This window comes from Durio zibethinus, chromosome 25 (genome assembly GCF_047325235.1).
Source record: "Durio zibethinus cultivar Kanyao isolate XHJ-2024 chromosome 25, ASM4732523v1, whole genome shotgun sequence".
Lineage (NCBI taxonomy): Eukaryota > Viridiplantae > Streptophyta > Magnoliopsida > Malvales > Malvaceae > Durio > Durio zibethinus.
The window spans coordinates 4,928,168-4,955,589 of NC_143186.1; the positions used below are offsets into that span (position 1 = coordinate 4,928,168).

The 27,422-nt window shown below is 31.8% G+C and overlaps 1 protein-coding gene across 1 annotated transcript; it reads right to left on the minus strand.

The window, feature by feature from the left end:
* Positions 1-93: 93 nt before the first annotated feature.
* On the minus strand, positions 94-24,767 carry FTSH12 (FTSH protease 12). Its single transcript, XM_022861856.2, has 19 exons — positions 24,230-24,767; positions 20,312-20,496; positions 19,322-19,548; positions 18,678-18,955; positions 17,032-17,109; positions 16,699-16,941; positions 16,472-16,612; positions 16,217-16,384; positions 12,882-12,994; positions 12,073-12,289; positions 5,841-5,912; positions 4,740-4,859; positions 4,221-4,337; positions 3,934-4,110; positions 3,290-3,409; positions 3,115-3,189; positions 2,615-2,722; positions 1,195-1,275; positions 94-833 (listed from the first exon to the last, which is right to left on the minus strand). The coding sequence occupies exons 1-19, from the start codon at positions 24,644-24,646 to the stop codon at positions 756-758; spliced, it is 3,015 nt and encodes a 1,004-aa protein (XP_022717591.2). The 5' UTR covers positions 24,647-24,767; the 3' UTR covers positions 94-755.
* Between the last annotated feature and the right edge of the window lie 2,655 nt (positions 24,768-27,422).

Below are 27,422 nucleotides of genomic sequence, written 5' to 3' on the forward strand. Positions count from 1 at the left end.
TGCTTTCAAAACTGCATCTAGATATACGCCAATCATCTTCCACGGATATGTTTATATGCAATCCTAATTATAAAGCTAAAAGATCAGATATCATGAATATAAAATATCAGTTTTTAACTGTTCACAATAGTGTTCAAGCTACTGGCTCAGTTCTAGAACAAGGGATTAAACAAGTTTAAAGATCCTAGACTTCTACAAGTTCTCATATTTTCTTTTTCTGCATGTAAACACTATACAGGATAAGATTCTCAACTAAATCTGAATGCAAGTAGACAAAACCTTCCAGAAAATTTACCTTTTCCAATTCAGGTAAACAACAGACTTACAACAAAGCTGCACTACAATAATACATGTAAATATGATGCTTGCTTGCCTCATTGGAGGAAGCACAGCTGCATTCCTGGATTTCCTTCAATAGTTGAAATGAACTGTTTAGAGCTGGCTAGCCGATGGATATCAGGATCATCCACTCACTTATAGTGATCTAGGTTCCAAATTGATGAAAAATCTAACTGGAATTCATCTAGCATTTATGAAAGCTTCAATGATCTTACTTCAGAAAAAATAATTATATTATGACCATGAACATCCTAATTAGCAAGATTTAAGCTCTTTATATATGATAACTCAAGCAACCATAAAAATCCCAAGTTTAGGAGATATGATTATGGAAATTTGGGAGGTGGGGCAGGACTTTTGGCCTCTTGATATCCAACAACCAACATGCCAGGATTTGTCCCCGAAATCTAGGACCATTAACATCTGTGAAGGGGAGCAGGATATATGTCCAGAGGTTTATATCGTATGCGATCGTTATGAGGCAATGGTCCCTCCTGTGAAATTTAACAAGAAAGTTCAATAAGTGCAGTAAATTTGATCCAAAACAAGGCAAAGAAGATTTCACTAGCCTAGTGAGTTCGACAAAGGTACAAGCAACTTGGACAAAAAGAGGAATAAAAATGCATAAACAAGTCATGCAAAACCATAAATAATAAATCCCGCAACAGTTGGTCAGTTTAATTAGCCTACAAAAGCAGATCTTCCAAGGAATGACGTCCATATAATACATGCTAGAAGAACTAATATTGTATTAAATTATTTCCAACAGTCAGAGGGTCCCTAAATTTTTCTTTGTCCTTATCTTCTCAAATCTGTAATAAATTATCATAGTTGTTGAAACGGAAATAAAAATACCTCATCCAAGTTGATCTGGAGTGGCTTGACAAAATCCTCAAACATCACTGGAGAGAGTCCCTTCATTTTCTCTTCAACTTCCTACAAGAAGAGACAACTCAAGATGTTTAGCAGGGTGCATAACAAAAATCTAGAGCCAAATTATAGGAGTTCCATAGTTGATACAGCAGCCCATGGCGGATGCCAAATAATATAGAATTTTACTCAGGGATGGACGTAGTCTCCCAACCTTAATTCAGTTAACATGTCATAATTTTAGTAAATCATGGTCCACTAGACTAGTGCAAGTGTAATTGAATAGAATTCCCCTTTCATAAGATCTGGCCCTTAGCGTTTGGTAATAATTTGCATAATTTCAACATTCAACATGCTGTACAGCATTTTTTGGTATATGTTTCTAATAGTATTTTGCAATCTCCTTGCATGCTTAATTTTCTCATGCTCTAATTTGTGAAAGCTAATTCATTTTTAAAGAAGGAATGAACTTTCTTGCATAATCTCCATGATTTGGAAGAAAACAGCACAAGATAAAGAGAAATAACTGCTAAATGCACAGCCACATTGTCAAAATAGCAGTAAAAGAAGCGGTTAGTGAATTCCAATAAGGTCTTCTTTTTAATCAGGATCAGCTGGTCACTTTAATTTAAATGCCATACTCTGACCAAATCAACTGGAAAAGTTCAGTTCATTTTCAACAGGAACCTAATAAGACAGTCAGAGAGATCTAACCAATGTAATAGGCCAATTACTGTTCACAACTAAGATTGTGAAACTGATGTCAACATAAAGGTTATAACTAAATACAAAGATAATAGTTGCCAAAGTGGGTATAGGACATGGTTGTAATGGAAATACATGTATTGATCTCAGGAGGTCTGCAGGACACAATGCAGTATGATAAATCTCTTCTCATAAAGTCCTTCACTACCAGATCATACTAATAGTTACAGAACATGATTATTATTAGTAATGTACTTGCACATTATTTCCCCCCTCACTTTCCTAACATAATTCTTATAATCTTACTTCTTCACTTTCTGCTTCAAGCACTGTATATTGTTTTTATACAGGTAATTTGAGGGATAGGATGTCAACTGTACACTTTGAGAATGGGCAATCATGGCATTTTCCACAATCATATGATAGAAAGCATACAACACGTGACATGAAGATGTAGCTAATGAACTGCATCCGTGAATTAGCAGTTTCTACAAAACCAAAAAGGGCAACAAAAGAGATCGAAAGCAGAGTATAGAGGATCAAGGACACAACAAACAAGTTGGTTAAAGGGCTGAACTGAATTATGACTTATTCTAAGAGATGATGTCAAGAATGTTAAAGATTATCACTGCAACAAATCAACAAAACTATCTGACATTAATTCAACTAAAATATGGAATGGTGTATGTTATTAGCATACCAATCCTGTTATCCTTGACTTTTCCAACAGTTCCTTTGCAATAATATCAAGTATGTGTCTGTTGTCTTTCAAAGCATTTATTGCAAGCTCTTCGGTCTCTTCAATGTACTGCATGAACAACAAGCATCATAATTTCAATTGAAGTTAAAAGGATCAGAAAAATTAAACATATCTTTCATCAAAAGCATCTCACTGCCTGTTGAGCAAACAAAAATTGTACAGTCATAGTACCATAAAGGCATGCACCTCTTTTGCAGCTATTTACTTCAACCATCTAGATATTTAAGAAAATAAGATCTCATTAAAAACCTCTCTTCTTTGTATGAAAAATAAAAAATATATTTTCACTATATTTTGTTCTTCACAGATGGTAATCAGATTATAAAGAAACAGATATTTGTAACTTCCATGCAGGCAGTAGCAACTACTACAAATAGACTATTGCTACCTTGTTAAATTAGCATTGAACAGTCATACAAGACAGAGCAAGCTAAAATTACCCTTGTCAACTCTCGAGTAAACAGCTCAGATACTTCAAGTGTCATATTGGCAGGAATTACATGAGGGTCATCCCACTAGCACAACAAAGGAATAGGAAAGAAAGAATTAATCAAAAAAAGGGAGGAAAACTTATTCAAATTGTTTTTGTTAAACTTAGCCACTTGAGAGTTATACCCTATATTTTATTAATTCACCATCCGGGCTATCTTGCCGATCTAACATTCCCAGTCTTTTTGTTAGTTGAGTAAGCCCTAACCTTGCATTTTGCGGACTGATCACCATTTCCCTTGCAATCTGAAGAGACACATTGAGTGAGAAAAACAAGATTTGAAGTGTACTTTTTCATATGAAAAACAAAAATATAGACCACTGCAAATTAAGATACTCTGAAATGCATTTACTTTAGATACCTCCACCCCTAAAAGAGAAATATGATGCTAAAATAAGGGGCATCTAAAAATATGAATTGATATTAAAACCTCAGCTCATACTTCATAGACATAATTTCTTGGAGCCTACAACTAAGTGAAAAAAGCCCTCTTATAATCTGAAAGGTGAGTTGTGAAAATGTAAAAAGTGAAGAGGCTAACCATGTCCTAGAGCAATTGTTAGACGCTAAAAGGTTGCACAAGAGTCAAAACAAAAAAAAATGAGGAAGACTGAAAACAATCATTCTCTTCATTGTTGTTAACAGAACCATGCATGCCTGGTCTTGAGTTCAATTTGATCTAGTTTTTACTTGGGGCAATGGTAAGTACTGCATGCCCTCAAATGAGCAATGCATTTAAATTATGTTATCAAAAAGTAAATGTAATCACCTTTGTTATCTTTTCCAAATCATCCCTTCCACCATCAGTTATGTCATCACCAAACACAACAAGTTCAGCACAACGCCCACCATGAGCTACCACCATTTGCATTTTCATGTAGCCAAATGTTGTATAACCTTGGTCTACCATTTCTTCACGTGGGTAGAATACAGATATTGCAGTTTCCTACTCATGTTGGGGAAAAACAGAGAAATAAACAAAAAACAGGAAAATACAAATGGAAAAGCCATAAAAAGACATCAAATAGAAACTAAATGCTGATATCAAATTTGTACCTTGCCACCAGGCAGGAGCTGAGAAAATGCATGCCAATCAAATTGAGGAAACAAGTGAGCTAAAACTATGTGACCAGCTTCATGAATAGCCAGAAATCTCTTCTTTTCAAAAGATACCTATATTACATCAACCACAAGTCAGAAAAATATGCTACTACATAAAGATCAGCTTCCTTTCATTTTCAAATGTCCAATAAAAAATGGAAAGTAACTTAGAAAAGGAAATACTCGTTATTCCACATGCTTCTATTACTCTCCACCAAATGCATACCCTAGGAGATTCTCATAAAATTGGAATTTTTTTTCTTGTTTCTATTCATGGTTTTAGAGCTAGGCAGCATCAGGCCTCTAGGAGATGATTTTTCCTGAAATTTTATAACTAGCAACCATCGCTACATGTAGATGCAACTTTGGAACAGAAGATATGGAAATCAAACTTCTTAAAGTTTGTGGCATATTACAACAAAGAAGCTGCATATTTATTAGCACTATTTGAGAATGATAGACTTCAGCACTTACACTTGCTTCACATTTTTGTTGCTCTTCTTCTGTAAGGAGTACACCCATACCTTCAAGCAATTGTTTATCTAACACATCAATAATATCTTGCTGGAAGATCTTGGAATGTCCTTTTCTCACCTGCAATAAGATATGTAATTAAATGTATCAGACACTCGAGAGCTTAGGAAACCATTCAACAAATAACTTTTGTTGAATCTGCATGAGAGATCAGCACAGTTTAGTCCAAAGTTTTTCAACCAAGCTTCAGGGTTAGGAAGCATGGAAACGGAAACAAGAAAGTAGCACGTGCAAACAGCCGTGTGGTCTGTTGGCAGAATGTTGGACTTATAGTTTTGGTGACCAAGGTCCAATTCTTGGCAGCCTCAAATATCAAAAAAGACATAGGCATAGCTACAAATTAGCGCACAGAATGATATGACATGTATAAATAAGTTTCTATGTGCATGTGTATTATTTAAAAATTCTACCGTTAGTTTGACATAAAGAGAAAAAGAAAACAATATACATAATTGTCTGTATGTGTTAACAAATTCTTAAGGTAATTCTATTATCATGCACATATTTGCCAATCAAATGGTGGGCACTAGGTTTTAAACCCTAAACTTTCCAATTATATTCCTATGACTAACAAATGAGATAGGACCAACTAGGAGACAAAGAAACTACAAATTTCTAGGCAACTACAGAGAACGGGCAGGTTAAACAGAATATGCAGACATAGCATTTCTTTTTTGGTGCTAAGGGTTGAAAGGATTTCCGATTGTTGGTTTCGAAATAATTTATGTTTTTGACATGATTCATATTTTGAGTTGGTTAATTGAAAAATTCATAAAGTTAGACAACATATAACTTTAAAGAGGTTATGAAAAAGTTAATTACTCATTTATATTATACACAAGCACAATAATTAATAGTGGAAGTAACACAATCAGTATGTCATGCTTAACAATAAGCATTGCTGACATGGAAATAGTTATATCTCAAAGATAGCTGTCATGAGGGCTTGAAGCATACTTGGGAGTAGACTAAAAGCATAGACTTCATAATAATCATATAACAAAGAATTCATTTTTGGATAAATGAAAAAATAATACTTACTGACATTATTCCAGCTTCATTGACAAGATTTTGGATATCTGCCCCAGAAAAACCAACTGTGCGAAATACAAGCTATAGCATGGGAGAAGAGGAGAGAACAATTAGCCCAAAACCAAATTATTTTATCATTCAAATTCAAAAAGTTAGTGTGTGTGATTGAAACCAAAAAAAAACCTGATATGCAATATTGTGAACATTACTGCACCAAAAAGGTTGTACTTGTGGGAAAACACTTATTTACAGCTAGTTGTAATCTTGTAATCTGTATATTTATATTTGTATCTCTAGAATTAAGTATTTATATCTCTAGAATTAAGGACAAAAAATTAGGATAGACAATCCCTCAATTATAGAATTAGTTTTTTTAGGAAGATTTAGTTTCCTAGTTTAACCCCTAGTTAGTTGTATATAAACCTAAGGTTCTTGTATAATTCCTAATGAGCAGTTTTTCAATATACATTCAGTGTTTCTCTTAGTTTTCTACACAATTTTATTTCTTAGTTTTTCCACATGGTATCAGAGCTTTAGGGTCTTCTTGGGAAGCAAAATTTTCAATCTTCATTGCCGAACCCTTTCAAAGAAAGATATCACTACCACCCAATTTGAGGAAGTGTCAACTGGGAAAATAACTGGAGTACTACAGATGTCTCGGAAACAAGGAGAGTTCCATAGGGAAGAGATTGAAAAGCTGAGAAACTTATTGAAAATCCTTGAAAAGCCTACTGTGGTATGTTCCTTGGGTAAGATCTCTAGCTCAGGTAAAGCTTCTGGTTCTCATTAATTAAATGTTTCGGTTAAGACTATTACGAGTTCTCGGGTCATTGACTCAAGAGCCACAGACCATATGAGACATTCCTCACAGAAGTTTAGTACATATACCCTGTGTCCTAGTAATAAGAAAATTGTTGTTGCAGATAGTTCACTTACTACAGTGGCAGGATTAAGAGATGTTCAAGTTAATCCCTCATTTGTTCTCAAAAATGTTCTTCATGTTTTTAGATTGTCTATTAATTTGATATCTATACAAAAACTTACCAGAGATATGAATTGCAAAGTGACTTTTTATCCCTCTTATTGTGAATTTCAGGACCAGAGTTCGAAGAAGAGGATTGGACTTACTAAGGAGAAGGATGGACTATATTATATTGAGACATCAAATAACACAAGTAATATCAAGAATAGTTTACCTTTATCATTTCTTTCTGAAAAATCTTCCAATAAAGACAAAATCTGGCTTTATCATTTTCGTCTTGGACATCCTTCTTTTGGAACTTTGAGAAACATGTTTCCTTCTTTGTTCAAAAGATTAAATGTCGAGGATTTTCATTGTGATGTTTGCGGACTTGCAAAGCATAGACGTGTCTTTTTCAATTAGTAACAAAAGAACTTCTACTCTCTTTTACTTGATTCATAGTGACATTTGGGGCCCTTCTACAATTCCTAATATTTCTGGTGCAAGATGATTTGTTTCATTCATAGATGATTGTACCAAGGTCTCTTGGGTTTTTTTACTTAAATCCAAATTAGATGTGAATGGTATATTTTTAAGCTTCTAAAACATGATCCAAAATCAATTTGGAGTGAGAATCAAGAGATTTAGGTCTGATAATGCAAGAGAGTATTTCAACCAAAGTCTATCCACCTATTTCCAAAAAGAAGGAATTATCCATGAGTCATCTTGTGTTAATACTCCACAGCAAAATGGAGTGGCAGAGAGGAAAAACAGCCATTGACTAGCCACAACCCGAGCTTTTCTTTTTCAAGCAAATGTACCTAAATCTTACTGGAGGAAAGCTGTTCTCACTGCCACACACATTATAAATAGGTTACCTTCAAGGGTTTTGAGATTTAAAACTCCTATGGAACTACTTTCACAATTTTATCCCAACCTTAATACCACAAACAATCTCACACCTAGGATATTTGGTTGTATATCATTTGTTCATGTTCACAGTCATAACAGGGAAAAGTTGGATCCAAGAGCTACTAAGTGTATTTTTGTGGGGTATTCCTCAACTCAAAAAAGATATAAGTGCTATCATCCTCCTACCAAAAAATTCTGTGTCTGCAAAGGTCACTTTTGAAGAAAGTAAACTATTTTTTACTCAATCTTATCTTCAAGGGGAGACTTCATTCATGGAAGATAAGGATAAAGACCTTTTTTTGCTTGATTTGTCCCCTTCTTCAACATTTTCACCCATTAATTCTTCTTAGTCGAAACTTGTTTCTGCTGAGCCCAAGTCAACCACTGAATTTGAGTTTGAACCTATTCCAAATACAGAAGATGTGACAAAGGATAATATTGTTCTTGATTCTATGAAGGAATTACAGGTGTACTCAAGAAGGAAAATTCCAGATCCTGAACCAATGCCAGTCCAAGAACCTAATCCTAACTCTGGAAATGAGGTAACTACAGTTTTTGACTCTGTTTCTTAAAATGAGCATGAATCTCCTAAAACTATAACTAGTAATTATGATCTGTCTATTGCCATTAGGAAAGGAACCAAAAACATCCACTATACCCAATCTCTAATTTTGTATCATTTGAAAAATTCTCACCATCCCACAAAAATTTTCTTGTGAGCCTAAACACTATTTCTATTCCAACTACATTATCCAAGGCATTATCCAGTGAAAAATGGAGGTAAGCCATGAAAATAGAAATGAAAGCCTTAGAGAAAAATCAGACATGGGAACTGGTAGAGTTGCCTAAAGGAAAAAATCCGGTGGGGTGTAAATGGGTTTTCACTATAAAATACAGGGCGGATGGTACTGTTGAAAGGTATAAAGCCAAGTTAGTGGCTAAGGGCTACACTCAAACCTATGGAGTGGATTATTAGGAAACCTTTGCTCCAGTTGCCAAGATGAATACAGTTAGGATTTTGTTATCATTGGCAGCAAATTACAATTGCCAGCTTCAACAATTTGATGTAAAGAATGCTTTTCTACATTGTGATTTGGAATAAGAAATATATATGAAGGTTCCACCGGGATTTGGAAGTCATCTAGAAGCAAACAAAGTATGCAGGCTGAAAAAGGCTTTATATGGCCTTAAACAGTCTCCTAGGGCTTGGTTCGGGAGATTTGCCAAAGTGATGCTAGCAATGAGATATAAACAGAGTCAAGGAGATCACACATTGTTTATCAAGCACTCTGATTCAGGGAGAGTCACAATTCTATTAGTGTATGTTGATGATATAATTGTAACTGGAGATTATGAAAAAGAGAGAGAATCTCTAAAACATTGTTTGGCTAGAGAATTTGAGATAAAAGAGCTAGGGAGATTGAAGTACTTCCTAGGAATTGAAGCAGCTCACTCATGGCATGGTATCTTCATCTCACAACAGAAATATGTGATGGATTTTCTGAAGGAAACTGGGAAGCTCGCATGTAAACTTGCAAATACCCCTATAGATCCTAATCATAAAATTGGAGAAGCTAATGAAGATGCTTCTGTAGATAAAGAGATATACCAAAGATTAGTTGGAAGACTCATTTATCTCTCAAATACTAGACCTGATATAGCATATGCTGTGAGTATGGTAAGTCAATTTATGCATAGTCCTAAAAAAGTGCACCTACATGCTGTCTACCATATATTGCACTATTTGAAGGCAAATCCTGGGAGAGGTATCTTATTCAAAAGAAATTCGGGACTAGTTCTAGAAGCATATACAAATGCTGATTATGCAGGTTCAGTAACTGATAGAAGATCCACCTCAGGCTACTGCACTTTCTTAGGTGGTAATCTTGTGACTTGGAGTAAAAAACAAAATGTGATGGCAAGATCAAGTGTTGAAGCAGAGTTCAAAGCAATAGCTCAAGGAATTTGTGAATTATTATGATTAAAGATTATCCTAGAAGACTTGAAGATCAAGTGGGATGGACCAATAAGACTCTACTGTGATAACAAGTCTGCAATAAGCATTGCACACAATCCTATGCTACATGACAGAACAAAACACATTGAAGTAGACCGGCATTTCATAAAGAAGAAACTAGACAACGGGTTGATTTGTACACCTTATGTATCAACCAAGGGTCAACTTGCAGATGTGTTGACTAAAGGTCTCAGCAGTACATTTCAAGAAATTATTTCCAAGCTGGGAATGGAAAACACCTATTCACCAACTTGAAGGGGGGTGTGGGAAAACACTTATTTACAGCTGTTTGTAATCTTGTAATCTGTATATTTATATTTGTATCTCTAGAATTAAGTATTTGTATCTCTAAAATTAAGGACAAAAAATTAGGATAGACAATCCCTCAATTATAGGATTAGTTTTTTAGGAAGATTTAGTTTCTTAGTTTAACCCCTAGTTAGTTGTATATAAACCTAAGGTTCTTGTATAATTCTTAATGAGCAGTTTTTCAATATACATTCAGTTTTTCTCTTAGTTTTCTACACAGTTTTATTTCTTAGTTTTTCCACAGTACTACATCTCTCTAAGGGAACAACTCTAATCGTGCATTTCAAACTCACATTCCTCTTCTTTTTTTTTCTCTCTCTCTCTTTCTTCATCCTTGAAATACCATTTGCACATTAAAAGCTAACCTATTTTCTCTCCTCCTTACATTTATTTTAAAATTTTAATTACTTAAATTTATTTGTCTATTTTATCCTTATAACTTGAGCGTAGGTTGTGCAACTGTCCAGTCAAATAATAATAGATTTTTTTTTAATAATAACAATAAAATGAGAAGGCCATACCAAACAAATTTTGCTCAATCAAATTATATATCAACCTTTATTTCTCAAAATTGATGATGTAAAGATATAGTTGTTTGCTTGTCTCCTTCATTACAATGAAGCGACGACCCAAATAAATTTACCAATATAAATTGGTAAAAACCAGCTGCCCTAACTCATAAGAACTTTACAATAATTCAGATCATAAACATTTTCAATAGATTTTTCTCAGTGCTGTAGATACAGAAGACAGAACTGTTCTAAAATCATGCAGAACCTTCGAACTGGAAGAAACAATATGACACTTCTTATAGACTATGCGTGAGTTATTGGCAAGTTCAGGCAAGGAAAAGAAAGAGTAATTTCTTAATTTGCTAACTATTAAAATTACACAATCACTTAAAATAAAATTTTGAGGGCAGCTGCCATCCCATCCTCACCTAATTTTACATAGAAATAAAAGCTGGTTAGAGAATCTTGTAACCTGAACAAAACAAACACAACACAAAGATTCTAGGTACAAGTGGACCAAGCCTAGAAGCTTGCTGATGGATTAATTTAAGTGGTATTTTATTCAGCATCAATTAGCTTTGGAGATTGCCTTTCTCCTTATATTCAAATTGATCCTCTCAGCTTAATGCCAATTCAGTGTTAACCTTTTAGGTTAGGTGCTTCAACACAGAAACAGAGTCTAGGTTGTTTGTTGCCCCAGTTTCTTTGCCTCAAAATCAAATATTTCATAGTCCAAGCAGCAAAACGGTTGATAGCCAAAAGAAGGGGACACACCCATTATTCTCAATCGTTCTATAAGCCTTAAGTACTATTACAGCACACACCAACTTGGTCTTTTTTTTTTTCTTTTACAATATATAGAGGTTGGAGCCTTCCAGTTAATGCTAAATGATTTAGAATTGAATGCTCTAAAGAGCTTATGACATTGCAAAAAAAGCATTTAATAAAGAAGTTATATTTAGCCAAGGTGTTAACTAAGCCAAAGCTTGCAAGGAACTCACTATTTTACTTTTCTGATATATACTAATGATTTTCAATTTATTTATCATTCTTTTTTATTCTGCATGTGGAGAACTGAAGTTTATCTCCAAAGAAAATAGAGCCCTCCTGTGCTCAGAAACAGAGAGAACGTCAATGACTTGGACAATTGGCCTACGAATCATAGAAGTATGATAACTACAGAAGAGATACTTTTGCTCAAACTAATATTCTTTACATTTGAATGCATTGAAGTCGAAGAGAATAGATAATTGGTACAATAACTGTTATCCTACAATTTTAATTAACAATAAGAGAATGATAAATAATTATTTGAAAAACATCACATAAGTGTTACAGGCAATGATAATTATGATAAGAAAATGCTATTGATTTACCAACAGCAGACTCTTTATCCCTTTATATCTATCTATGTATAATACATGAAAATTTAGGTTAGCCTGGTTCTGATAAAGTTTAAGAAACACATACGAAGAAATAGACAAACAGAAATAATTAAACATAAGCTCAAATTACAGTGAATTAACTTACCTGTTCAAAGTTCACATCTTCAGCTAGCTGCTTTCCTGCACTATGCACACCAAATATTTGCACTCGTTGCTTCATATCCGGCAAACCAATGTATAGACGGCGATCAATGCATCCAGGGCGAACAAATTCGAGGTCCAATTCATCTGGCCTATTGGTAGCACAGATGAATATCACTGATTGTTTGAGTGAAAATCGATCAACACCGGTTTTTTCCTTCCTACATGACAATGAGCAGAATAAGAAAACTAATTTGCAAACATAAAAGACCTGAAAATGTAGTTTACTCAACAAAGTCATCAGAACAAACTATGGAGTTCCTTTCTATGGTTCAAAAATGGCCATTTCAGGATTCAAACTGTGAGCTGGCCAGATGCTGCAGTACAGCACCAAAAATAGAGTAGTGAACATCATTCATAGATTAAATGGGGAAAAACTGAAAATTAAAAGAGAATTGTGAACTAGAAGGCCAAAAAAAGGCACATCAGCTGGGCAAACTCTACCAAGTCAGTCCCATTTTGGTCATCTTCAATGCCAGAAGGCCCAGAACTCATAACAAATTGATCTCTGTTAAAATGATTTGATAGTTTATTAATCTAAAATGAAAATGAGAAACAAGAAATATAGATAAGATAAGCAATTAGTATTTTACTAATGGAAGTCTGAAATGAACAATTAATCAGTATTAGTAAAGATAAAAAGTATCTAAACCTTGTTCTAAAATTCTAGTTATTCTCCAACAAATCCATAGGCCATGAATGGTTATGAGAGCAAATACTAGCATATAAATTGAGGTAAACTACAACACTTACTCCCCATCAAGCTGAGCAATGAGAGCTTCAAATGTTGCCCTTCTGCGCGGATCTTTTCTTGCATGCCTTCCAGCAATTGCATCGATTTCATCAACAAACACAAATGCAGGTGCCTGGACCAAAGGATTCGTGTAATTCTGATAAGCGAAAAAAAACTAGATCTAGAGTAAGAAAATCAACAATTATTACAAGAAAATTTGAATGAGAACACAAATATATTAGATCTAGTACTTGAAAGTTGGAATGAAATGCTGTTTAGTTACATTCCAATGTAGCATTTGGTTTCATTCACCCATCATTAGAAATATGTTCAACTAAAGGCATACAAGAATATCAACAAGGGTAGAATTAGATTCTCTTAAATATTTTCCAACAGAACCTTTCCAAACGCTAGTGCTCATGGACCTTAAATAATCAAGAAATGATTGATTGAAAATTTGAACAGAAAAAATAAAAGCAAATTTCTGACATCATTACTCCTAGTGCTAATAAATCAGGGAAAAATAACATTATAACCTTAGGGAGGTTGGTCTGTCAACTTTGATCAGTGACCCTACCTCAAAAGCAGCTCTCATTGGTATTATAGTAGTCCTCTCCTTTCCATTGATAAAATTATACATTCTTTTTGGTCAAGGGGGAGATAAATATAGGGAGTGATACAGGAATTAAAAGAAAAAGCAAATTCAAACCCAATATAACTAGCTTTCTAACCAATCTTAGGAGATTTTGACTGTCAAAATGCTCAAGAATTAAGTCCCACAAGAAGTAAAATAGTGCATGAAACAGCAGTGGAACACAGAAACAGCTTAGCTTTGACTCACCTTTTCCACGAAAGGGACTTTGAAGAACTAGAAGTAAACCAGACAACATGCTTACTTATAAGTGTTCAGATTATTCATCAAGGATGACTGGTATCTTATTTGAGAACAAACAGAAACGCTGCTACAATAAAGTATAAAAATCAAGTAAAAACGAAAAGAAATGATACCAAGATTCAGTTATTAAGAAATAATTGAACGCATGTCCTTGGGGATGAATTTAGAAGTTTTATTCATGAAAGAGTCGTGCATTTTAAGTAGGAATACTACAATTTTGTTTTTCTTTTGTTTTTAAGTCATGATTTCAAGTGGAGTTATCTCAATCATTTATGAATTATGAGCGAATATGATCTGTCAACTAAAACAAATAATTACTAAATTGTTAAGCAACCCTCTTATCTCTTATTTAAGGACTCTTTTGGGTAGAAGGCAGAAAAACTTTTTATCATTATCAATCAAATATAAGATAGTGTTTGATGCAATTCCAGCTGTCTTTCTTTTAGGTACTAAGATGAATTTTTTTTTTTTTAACTTGATTCAGGCCACATTTGGATGCAAACAAACCCCCAATGTGGGTACGATTGGATGTCCACGATGCGGCACAAATTGTGGCCTTTTTTTTTCTTTTTTGCCTTTCTAATTATATTGTAAATACAAAAATATCCTTACAACTTAATTTTTCCTTTTTCATTTTTTCGATTTCGATTTTTTATTTAAAATTTGTTAAATAATTTTGTTAATTAATATAATAAAAATATTATTTGATATATTACTATTATTTTATCAATTTTTAATTATTTATTAACAAAACTATTATTTCACATAAAAATAATTTAATAATTTATAATTATTTGTTAATTTTATAAATGTTAAATAATTTAAATTTTTTATTACATACAACTTTTGAGCTAATGCACTTAATGGTCATTGTTTCTTTTTACTACAAAATACCTCACTATACAACCACTACTACTTTTGCATCCAAACAAATATCCCACTTTTGATTTTAATCTTACCGTTATAATAACTAATTTTACTGGAACCAATCTAACCATCTATCCAAATAGACCCTTAGCTTTCTAAATCACCATATGAATTGGCTACATTAGAATTAGAACAAAATGGTTCCTGTAAGGGTTAATCCTTGAAATTACTTATTATGCAATTGTCATGAGCATTTCCCTACTTTGTTTTAATAATAATAATAATAATAATAATAATAATAATAATAATAATACTTAACATGTTTTAATTTATAGTTTTAAACAAAACATGTTTGCTCATAACAAAATTTTAAAATAATCAAACTAAAGTATTATATTTAATGATATATACACGCATGCTTCTGGTTGCAGGTATTTATATATGGTTCAAGACCAAAGTATAAGTAGATTACAAGTTGTTGTAGGTGTTGGCAGTGGTGATGATGATGACGATGATGAGTAATAATAAAATTGAAAAATAGTCATGATTGAAAGTGATTATGATGCTAAATTGTGATAGCAGTCATGGATTACAAAATACGATGGTGGTAATTAAAAATGTTGGTTGCCTGCTATGTATATGATGCTGGAGATGCCGGCAGCAACCATAGTAATGGTAAACCTACAAGATTGAAGTGACAATCATGGTAGTTGGTAACTAGTGTATGACAAATTTGATAGTTGCATGATAATGCAAAGTTGAAATGCTGGGGAACTGAGAAAGGTGGCAGAGCCATGGATGTGTTGAAAACTTGGAAGTCACTCTCGATAATGGTTCTCATGGAAAGGTGGTGAAGAAAAGGGTATTCATAGAATGTCAGATCTCACCAGAAAAAAAAAAAAAAAAAAAAGAAATGTTAGCTGTTTTCTTTTGTTTCTAAAACTTTTGGAAGCATAAAAGATATCTTTCTTGTATTTTCCAAATCAACTCAAACTTTTTCTTAGGTTTTAAATTCTAATTATCAGTCAAATCTTTTTCTTTTTTTTTTTTTTAATTTTTTACTTTGAATAGAAAGACAAAAAGACGAGGGCAAAATCACAACAACAGCAGACAACTTCTTTATCCATCAATTGTTCCAATTTTCAGTCACAAAGAAGTGCATGTACATGAGCAGTTAATTTTCCTTAAACCATTCATGATTTTTGCTCACCACTGTATTTCTTAAACATTTGAACAGCTATTCATGAAGTACAATAAATAGAGAAATTTGAAAGATCTATTTTTGGAGTGCAAGTGGAATCCATATTTAAGTTGAAAACAATTTAAAGCAAAAATTCAATAGAATCAAACCAAGAAAACAATTGGAACTAAGCTTCAGTCAAAATTACCCATTCATTTTCATGATTTAGGTGAGTAAAGTAGTTTTAAAGTACTACAGATACCGTTGCAACAGCATAAAATAAATGTTCTCCAACTTGTCAAAAAGTAAATAAATAAACAAGCCCTGAATGGAACTCTCAATCTACTAGTGATACTCAATTAACAAAATTTCAAAAAGAGAAAGAAGGGGGGGGAGGAAGCAGAAATGCTTACATTTCTCCTTGCAGTAGAAAACATCTCATTGATCCTAGCTGCACCACTTTTTTCACTATCCATAAACTCCGCACCAGAAGCAAAAACAAAAGGCAGCCCACTTTTTTTTGCTAGTGTTCGCGCAAAAAGTGTTTTGCCTGTCCCAGGAGGTCCAAAGAGAAGAACACCCTGTCATGACATAACCATGACATGTTTATGTTACTATCAAATCAATAGAAGACTGAGAAAACATCTTATTGAGTATAAAAAGTTTACCCTAACAAACTGAACGCCTTTTTCATAGTATTGCATAGGATTTCCCAGATAAATCATCAGCTCATCAAGAAGATCCCAAACATCACCTCCCAATACAACTTCTTTAGACATGGATTTTATTTCACCAACATTTCCAACCGGCTGAATAAGTGAAGCATGCAATCACAATTTTAAAATATGAAAATTTGACAGCAGGGGAGAAACAAAAGGAAATATGAAAATTTTACCAGGATTAAGTTTTCCGCATAAGCCATATCAAATAGCTGGTTATATTTTTTGTAAAGAAAACGCTTAGAGGTGACATGGAGAAGCATTGCAGACTCCCTAATAAGCCATAAAATTAATATTCCAGGAACTAGTGCAATCACAACTTTCAGAAAGTAATGGATCTGTCGCTTCTGAAGGAGGTCTACTTCAGCTCCAGAACTTGAGATAACCTCAAATAAGTGAGGATTAAGAGGAATATCAACCTGCCAAATAGGTACAGTAACAACAAATTTTATGAAAATAATGTACTTGACTCTGTTTCAGAAGCAACAAGAATAAAATGTTACACTTACAATATATTCTAATGGAAAGCCTTCTTTCATTGTTACATACAATCTTTTCAAGTCCTCTGTGAAGACAACAGCAGCAACCTGTTTTAAATATATATATATATATGCATAATCAAAACTTCCTCCATAGCCATTTTGGTGCCCCACAAATGTAATACAATAATAATTGTTTTGACAAAAAATATATGTTAGTGACATGTCTAAAGCCCTGAATTCTGCTTCAGAATGTTTCCACTCCCTTTCTTTTATGTTGGATTTGCACCATTTCTAAAATTTAGTGGAATACCATATAATCATCTAAATCCTTTGCCCTAAATATAAAACAAAAGGGAAATATGCTTATGAAGAAGTGTGTGCAAGGGCAAGAACATGTGTGATGCTCATGCTTTCATGCAGACATGACACAGGCATACACACGTGTCTGTATACAAATATATATGTCCATGCAAACACACACAACATATAAAAAGGTTGTACCGGTCAGCTTTCCATTTTGCTTAGAAAAATGGTGCAGACTGGGACCAATGTATTTCGGTGTACCATTTCAATTTTATGGCATGTATAATTATATAGATTCCAAATATATTTGTTTATATGCATGAAAATAAAAACAACAAATTTAAGTCAAGTTACATAATTCATAATAATTTGAATAATATTAATAATAGAGAGAATATAATGGATAATGCTCTTTGATTATAACAATATCAAAATTTAAATTTGAAATAACATCAGATTCATCTAAACAGTAAACAAATATCCTTCTTAAAGCAAAGTAATTAATAAATACTCCACCAAATAAAACCTTACTTCTTGTTTAGTGAAACCAAACATACAGGTGAAGTCATTTTAATTTTTTTACTACATAAACAACCAGCCCGTTCAAATCACCAAGCACCTAGAGGATAAAATCGGAAGTGAAAAAAGTCGAAGCTTTTACTTTCTGGAATAAGAAAACCATTAAATGCTCATCTTAAAGACAGACACTAAGTTCTGGTTTACAGGAAGCACAAATGGTCTATGTTTCATTATGACCAATGGTATTTATTGACCATTCTGACTATTGCGGTATCAGTTTTCATGGTAGTATTTTTTTTCCTTCCTCATGGGCTTTCATTTTGCAAATCTCTCACTAACAATACCTTAGCTCTCTGAAAAGTAAATTGAAGCACTTTTATCTCTCCAGAACACGAATTCTCTTTCTAACTGCATATTGATTGGTGTCTGCGGCTTTTGGTGTGCTAAGTTTGCGGTTCTCAAGTAATTTTATGAGATTTTAAGCAACAGATTTTGAAAGGAAAAACATAATAAAAAAAGAGCATGAGATTTGAGCTCAGTGAAACATAATGTTTCAACCAGTTGAAACATGCCAGTACATGAAATAAACCGAGACTGAGGGGTACATAAAGCAAAAAGGATTGTACCAGCGTGTACATCTCATCCAGACAACTATGATATATAAATAAATATATATATGTGTGTGTGTGTGTGTGAGCGTAACACTGACATTCACCAATGAAATACAAAATAAACTTAGCCTAGTAAGGGAAATAAACAAGAAAAGATGTTCAAGCAATGCAATGCAAAAAATTTACTAGTTATTTCCCCAACTGCAGAGGAAGAATAAACAAGATTCAACACCAACTTACCTCAGAGGATTCAAGTTTTTGAAGAAAATAAGTATAAGGAAGTTTAGGACGATAGCGCCACCATCTCTTAGATATCCATAGAGCTCTAGTTCCCTGTGTTTCTGTTACCTTTTCAACTACATCCTTGCGAAGGCTGTTTTCCACCTCTTTCATGTCAAATTCAACTACATACTTGGCATTTATGGAAGCTATTTGCTCAGATAACTCTTCCTTTCTGAGGATCGCTTTCCATTTTTGAAGCCTTTCACGCCATGTTCCCATACTTTCTGGAACTTCACCTGCCAGAAAAGCATGAACAAAACAGGCTGTCAAGGTTCAAGAAACACAAAGGAGAGAATATTCAATCATTATAGACAGGTAAAATGCAACCCAAATCCCTGACAAACATACCTGACTTTAAAAAGAAACCAGTTCTCGTATATTAACCACAAGTTATATACCTTCCATGCAGAAAATATTAAAGCAGGAAGCAAGTCATTACTCATGTACGGATGATGAACTGAATTACTATACTAGAATACAAAGTACACATTTATAAATGAAAACTCAAAATACAATGCAAGAAAACTATTTTGTATGGAAGCAAAATAAAAAGCTGCTATTTAATGCTTGATGGTTATGTATATTCATGTTCATTAACTAACTTGGAATGCCCAAGTCTTTTCTTAGCTCCTCCTTTTCTTCTGCATTTAATCTCGCATCACTGTCAATAATCTGTTTCACATTCTCCTTAGAAGGCTCTGGATCATCATCCCATGCATTTTCTCCAACATAAGAGCTATCATGAATAAGCATTCCATTGGGTCCTTCAATGAACTTCTTCAATTTGAGGCCTCTGGGTGTTGTCTTCCTCCATAAACTCTTCTTAAACCTGTAGTTACATGAAAACCAGAGAATATTAGAATTAAAGTAGGAAAGGCTTCCATACCGCTGAATCTTTACATTGTTTTTAACATTTTCAATGTTTGTACCACAAGAAGGAATTCAAGTTAACAAAGTTCAGAAACAATAGAAACAAGAAAGACACATAAATTATAGCAGCATATCATTTAATTAAAGGCAAAAAATGATACTTTATAATAAACCAACAATAAACTACATCATAGGATGCATGCTACTTGTTTCTCAAAAACACTAGACACTAGACAAAAATGATTGGGAATAGTCTGACCATATGCAGAAGATACAACTTACATTCCCTTCAAGAATTCAGTAAATTTAAGCACAACATATTCTTGTTAACACAAAAAATCACATATGTCCATAATCACCTATGAGTATCCAGACCTTTACTCAGATGATGCTATGCACATTGTCAGAATTTAGATTCATAGTCAGACATTACATTTTTATATTAACTATATCAATATTTTAGAAAATCCCTGCAAACACATGAAATTAATCAACTTACTTCAAAATCAAGAAAATAGATAAACAATGAACAGCATTGTCAGTGGTACAATATTGTGAAAATCATGTAGGAGGCAATTAAGTCTTTCATACAAACATGAACCTCGATGCTGATTGATAAATCATGCAGCCAAAGCACAACTAGATAGACAAGCCTGGTATGTTATTAGAATATAAAGAAATTAGTTAACTGCATTTGCAAGTAATAAAAGAAATGCATTTACTTTCTCATATTACTAGGAGAGGGTTCAGGAATCAATGCCTCCATATAAGCCTCTGTTAATTGTTTTCTTTCTCTATCTAGTTGAGGAGCTTGGATGACAGCATACAATTTTTGACAAGAAATTATTGCAACAAAAATATAGAGGATCAATGCAGTAATCCGTTTGGGCTCCCAATTCTTGAAATCCTGAAAATAATTAACCAAGTATCAGCTTCACAACAGTGAAATCAAGAAAAAGATTATAAAAGCAGAAAAGCTACGCTAAATTTGGGTGCATATGAATGAGCTACATCCTGAAATTCAACTTCCTTGACCAGGCCATAGAATAACAACAAAAGAGCAAGATTAAGCAGAGAGGCATTCTATCGCAATTCCCAATTCCTATTTAAAGATTCTTACAATAATGTTAAGTTGGTTTATTTTCATAGAAGCTTTTTTATTTTTTAAATTCAACACTAATAACCAGAAGATGTGCTGAAAATTGTCATATTTGGTGTCCATCAACTATATTTGACCTTTAACATATTATTCTAACTTACATTAGAGGTCGAACAGTTGTTTGGCAGTGCACTTACAAATTTTCTAACTTGGAGAGCAATTCTAAGTAAAAGTACGATTAATAAGGCCAGAATTCAAAAAAATGTAATTGAGGCATACCTCAAGCCATGGTGGTGGAAAATCCATGAAGCCTTCTTATAAAAGCTTCTAAGTATCTAATAATGCATACGTCATCTACAAATATGTTAGCCTTAAGCACTTTATTTGATTAGACATAGACCATATTGGTTCAAACAAGGCCAATGGATATTTACTAGGCAAAGCCCCACTTCGAAACCATAAGAGAAGCAAAATTGGATTGTAGAGACTAGTTGTATCCTTCCATGGATCACATGAGGCTCATTTAGGCGCCATTTGATTAGTGCTTTTGCATTTTTCTATTTATCCCTTGTTTTGAGTTCATTTCTTATTTTTTGCTTTTGGCTAAAGGATCAAAAATGCCCTTGAACTATGATTAAAAATTCATTTAAGCTCTTAACATTTTATTGCAATCAATCGAGCCTTTAATCTTCTATTTTGACTCAACTGAACCCTTAATCGGATGAAATTTAGTCACGTAGCAAAATTGAATCAATCAATCCCCAAAACTACAATCAATTAAATCCTTAGAGGGATCTTAGAGATAGAAAAGGAAACAAAATAGAGAAGAAAAAGACAAATAAAAGAAAAAGAAGTTTATTTTATTTAACTTTCACATATATATTAATTGTGTCACGTGGCAAACTTTCATCTATTTTATTGATGTCACATGAAATTTTATCTTAGTTAGCAAAAAAATAATGTTATTAACTTTTTCATCTAAATAAAAGCTTAATTGGATACAAATAAATATTGGAGGGGTTAATTGATTGCAATAAAAAAAATAAGGGCTTAAATTATTTTTTAATTATAGTTTAAGGGCTTTTTATACCCTTTAGCCTTTGCTTTTCAATTTCTATTGAAAAAAGCAAAAAAAAAAAAAAATAGCAAAAGCACCAACCACACGGAGCCTTAGTTTTTTTTTTTTTTTTGAGACATAATTCAGTTATTTAAATCTGTTACATATTTCAGCAATTTTTAAAAAATTACTATTTTTAATCTGTGATTAATTAGTTATAATTTTAAACTATTAAAAACTAATACATGAGCGGCTTTCATTCAAGCAGTTTGAGGCTTACACCTCAACTCATTAATAGCAAGAACCTTGCCTTACACCTACAGTCTTTAAAACATTTTTAGACTTATGATACTTTTCCAGTAACCATGCCCTCATCAAATCATTTTCTAATGCTGAATCTAACTAAATCAAGTCTGAAGTTTTAAGTCTAAACAATTCTTGGAGCAAAGCCAAATTCTTCCCTCTTCCTAGGAATTTTAGCAGCAAATTTTTCCAAGTTTAATATAACTTTTTTCTCCAATAAAAACTTTGCCTTTCATCATTAAAATAACAGCCCCCTCCTCACCATCCCAATGCTAAAAGGAGAGAAAAAAAAAACTAACAAAAAATGCACCACCTTGCCACCCTGATATCAATCCTTAAAATCATCCTATGATTTACTAGTTAAATTTTTTATATTTATGTTAATCTTGGTTCTATGATAATGAGTTCATATGTACCATGTGATTGAATTAAAACATAAAAAAAAAAAAAAAAATTATAGTAGAAACAAAAAAGGGCAGATTTACAAGCCCCAAGCATTAATTTGGTGGATGATTTTGACTCAGGTCCAGCTCAAAACATATGCCAACCTTTCAGCAGAGCTACTATTTACAGTGTGATAATGAGGCATTGTCCAAAGACCCATGGCACTGCTCATTGCAGAATTAAAAACCTCAGGTTCTTTAACTCGTGTTATTTAGACTATAATGTGTCATATATTGGGTCTTCTTTTATTCTTTGGTTAAGATTTACAATTATTAGATCAATTACAGACCCACTATGCACAGGCTACGAAGCAAATAAGCATCTTGCAGCAGCTTGGTGCTGAAAACCAAAGGATGTGTGATACTTTCTTTCGTTATGAGTGATTCAAATCTATTTGTACAAGGTCAAAAAACCATTTCACTTGTTTAGTGTCTTCACCATCTCAGCTAATCATTAACAAAACCACAATAGGGATTCTTGATTCCCAAGCCTTGCTTCCCATCAAACCCAAAATTTTTCTCACAACCCTATAGCTAATTCAATTACTGAGTTTCCTTTTATCCTCCTCCATCATTATGACTTCAAATTAGATAAAGGAAAATCATGATTGGAAAAAAAAAAAGGAAAAAAAGAAAATCAAAAGGAAAAGAAAAATCATAATAGAAATATGCTTGATATCATTTAATGAAACCAAAAAAAAAAAAAATCTAACAACATAACCTCAAGAAAGGCAGTTCTTTCTAGCCAGAATATGTTCACAGATTAAAATCACAATTCATCCCTTCCAACTAAATAGTATACACCCTTTACTCATGGTTTCTCTTGGTACTGCTTCAATATAAAAATGCTTTATCCATGATCTTGCATGATCCAAATCTGTCCCACTTCTACCATCTTGTTTAATTAAATCTAATAATTTTTCTCCATTTATAGACCATCATGTTCTCAAAGAGAACTACTTTTACCTTCAACTTTGGATGAATTTTCAGCATTTCAGATCAAAAATATTATCTTAGACAACAAGTCTCTTTCTAGGTTGGTTTAAACCTCTCCTTCAATGGTTAAACTGGGACAGAATGATCTGTTAATAGCAGCAAACACATTGGGGGCAACCAATATCTCATGCCATTGGTTTAAACAAAATAGACACATCACTATCCAAATAAGTTGAAAGAAAAGGAAACTTATAAGCAAAATCAAATTTGAAAAGATAAGAATGTGTAACTCAGCATTGCATTATATTTCAAGCATTCTCAAAGAAAATTGTTGAAGAACATTAAAGCCTTACTGAAAAAGATAGTGCACCACAAGGAATCAACTCTTCTTCAAAATGCAGCTAGACCTGGACACATCTATCATATGTTTCATATAAAAACTAAACTTTGATCCCATATTCACGTTATCTCCAAATTCAGATACTTAATGTAATTGTAAGAATATTGTCATTTTTATGACCTTCATTGTTTGTTATCCCTTATCATGTCTGCCGATGCAAAACTCTACAAAACCACAACGACCAAACATCATAGAAGAGACTCAAACTAAACAATTGGATGTTCATCCTAATTAATGAAGATGTAAATCAACACCAGCCATTAGTTTCCAAGACTTTGAAGGGTAACAACAAAACTAGATTTCAGCATTTGCTAAGTTAGTATCCCGTATATTCAACCACTCAAAAACTTAAAAATAGAAAGGCAATAACAAAAAAAAAAAAAAAAAAGAAAAGAAACTGACCTTCCAACGCTCCCACCGGTTCCAGCTAACAAACTCGGGAACAAGCTCAGTTCTGAACCGAGTGAACTCACCGTTGCCTTTCCTGAACCCATCCTTAACTCGTCCAACCAACTCACCCACCCTCAGATTGGCCTCATCCAAATCAAACCCCGTTTCCTTCTTAACCGACTCCCCGAATTTGCACAAGAACTGCTCGGACCCGATCCGGATAGAGCGAGCCAGGCTGAACCAAGAGAAGCCATTGGAGCCAGACCCACTGGGATGGGCAGAGGCAGAAGAAGCTATTATTTTGAGCCTGCGCCTCGTGGGGAGTTGAAAGAAAGTGAGGGTTTGAGGGTTTTTAATGATTGGTGTGGAAGAAAAGAGAAGAGGGTTTTGCGTGCAGGGGATTGGAACCTCCATTTTTGTTGTTAGCATCACATGAGAGAGACTTTGAAGTGAGGTATTCTGGGACTGAGTTCTTTTGATGGGGTTTTTGAGGGTTTATCCCAATGTGTGCGTAATAAACAGCAATTTCGATTGTACCATTCTCTCGTTCGGAAGGCACGTGAGTTGCAGGTGACCCTTTTTTTTTTCTATGAATGGGATTTTCGGAAAACAATTATCCAATCCTAAATTATTTGACATATATTAGTAATGAAGTTTTTTAATTTAAACATATTGACACATATTTCACTTTTTTAAAAATTTTTTTAATTTTTTTAAATATATGTTAAAAAACATGTGTTATCCTAATAACTCAACTTTTGAAATAAAAAATTATTAAAAATTATTTAATAATTTTTTATCATTTAAGCTTAATAATCTCTCAAATATTAATAAAAAAAAAATTATTCAAAAATAGTATTATAATGAATTTATGAAATATTTCATATTCCAACAAATTATCAAAGAGATCGTTAAAATATATCAAAAGTATAATTAAAAATTAAAAATTATATAATGAAAATTTTATTAATATTTATAAAATTAATAAATAATTAAAAATGATTGAATTATTTGTATCTTAAGTAATAGTTTTGCTAATAAATAATTAATAATTAATAATTTTATCTTGTAAAAAAGAATAAATTATTTGCAAATTTTTAAATAAAAAATTAAAAATAAAACAAAATAAAAATGTACAAGTATTAAAAATAAATAAAACATGAGGGTTAAAAGTGAAACAAATGAACTTCACAATTTTTCACTAGATCCATGTGTAGCTGACACTTCAACATTGCAGGACATTGAATATTTATCATTCAAACATTAAAATAGCGTGATTTACACCTCTAATTGTCTCTCACAAGGATTGCTTTTAAATAAAAAAAAAAAAACCCTAAATCCACTTTTAAAAAAAAAAAGCCTACGAAGGGAATAGGACCATGTAAAACTATAAGTCATAGTAAGTTTGTTTAAGTGTACCGTCATGCATATCATTTAAATATACCAACTTATAAATTTGAATTATATGATAAATTATTTAAATAATTCAAATTAATTTGTATAAAATAAATAGTTGTTAGATTAATTAAAGTAGAATACATGTGTAGCTACATGCCAATTGGTAGCAATAACATATTTCCTCGTAATTCCATTTATCAAGAGATTGGTTTCCTTGTGATACATAGAGGTTGAAACTAAAAATAACGACAACAACATTTATTTATTATAATGATAAATTAAAATCAATTATAAAAAATACGTTTTGATATAAAAGTAACGATAGCAGTAAAGTAAATTATAATAAAAAATAAAATAATTATTAAGGACATTATAATAAAAATTGTATATCATAAATTTTGTAATATACTTGGTATTATAAATTTAACAAATAATTGAAATTAATAAAATTAATTTTATATTGAATAATAACTTTGTTAAAAATTAATAATAACATATTTGTATATATTAAATTTAACAAGATAATATTTCTATTTAATTATTTTGGGTTCTTTTTTGTTTTGTATATAATTAATTATATACCTATTTTCTGTTTATGTAATTATTTTACTTAATAAATAATTGATTATATATTTTATTATTATTTATATATTTTTTATTTGATTATTTTTATTTTAAAATAATAATTATTTCTGAAAAATATTAATATGTTTGTACATCTTAAAATAAAAAAAAATAATTGTTTACTTTATTATTTAGATAATTATCCAATTTTTATTCACTAATAATTTATTTGATTATAAATTTTATTAAAAAAAATAGTGACAATAAAATAAAACGAACAAATTATCATTAAATATATTAATTTGAAATTAAATTAATAAATTATTCTCATATATTTTTTATTTCTCTTTTAACATTTATCATATTAAAATTTTATTCAAAACAATATTAATATTAATATTTTATATTTAAAATTTTAAGCTGAGATATCATATATTTATATAATATATGAAAATAAATCTAATTTACTATTTAATATTTTTATATATAATAAACCAGTTTGTAACCCATACAATATATGGATTATTTTATTTATTTAAATATGTATTTACACTATAAAATTTATATTTTTCTTACAATTATATCTAAGTTTAAAATTTTATGACAAATATAAAATATAAATTATATTCCATTAACATGTCATAAGAAAATTAAACTTTACTATTATTATCTTGATCAAAATATTGAAAATAAATGTGAAAAATAAGAGATATTAGATATGGATCAAAAAGTAAAAAGAATTGAATCCAAATATAATTTTGGGTTTTTAGGAGAACATAAATATTGAATAATCAATTAAATAATAAAAAAAGTGTTGACATACTTTCACTAAATTATGATTTTGATCAAAATATTAAAAAAAATCAATCAAGAAATGTGTGATAAACAAAAAAGAATTGAATAAAAATAATGTCAGAAAAAGAAATCATCTAAATAAAGTAAACAATAAAATTATGAAAACAATATAAATTTTAAAGGAAAATTGAACATAGAAAAAAAATGATGTAGAGCATATTATTAATTCTTAATGGACTTAAAGTGATATGTGTTTTTTGAATTCAAAAAGAAACTAATAATAAAGTTCTTAAAAATTTTAAAAAAAAAATAGAAGAGATATATGTGATTTTAAATTTAGGGGAAATATTTTTGTTTTAATTCTTTCTTTTTGCATATTTATAGGAAAAAATCAATAATTTAAATTGTTTTTAAATTTATCAATATTCCTATTAAAAATCAATTACTT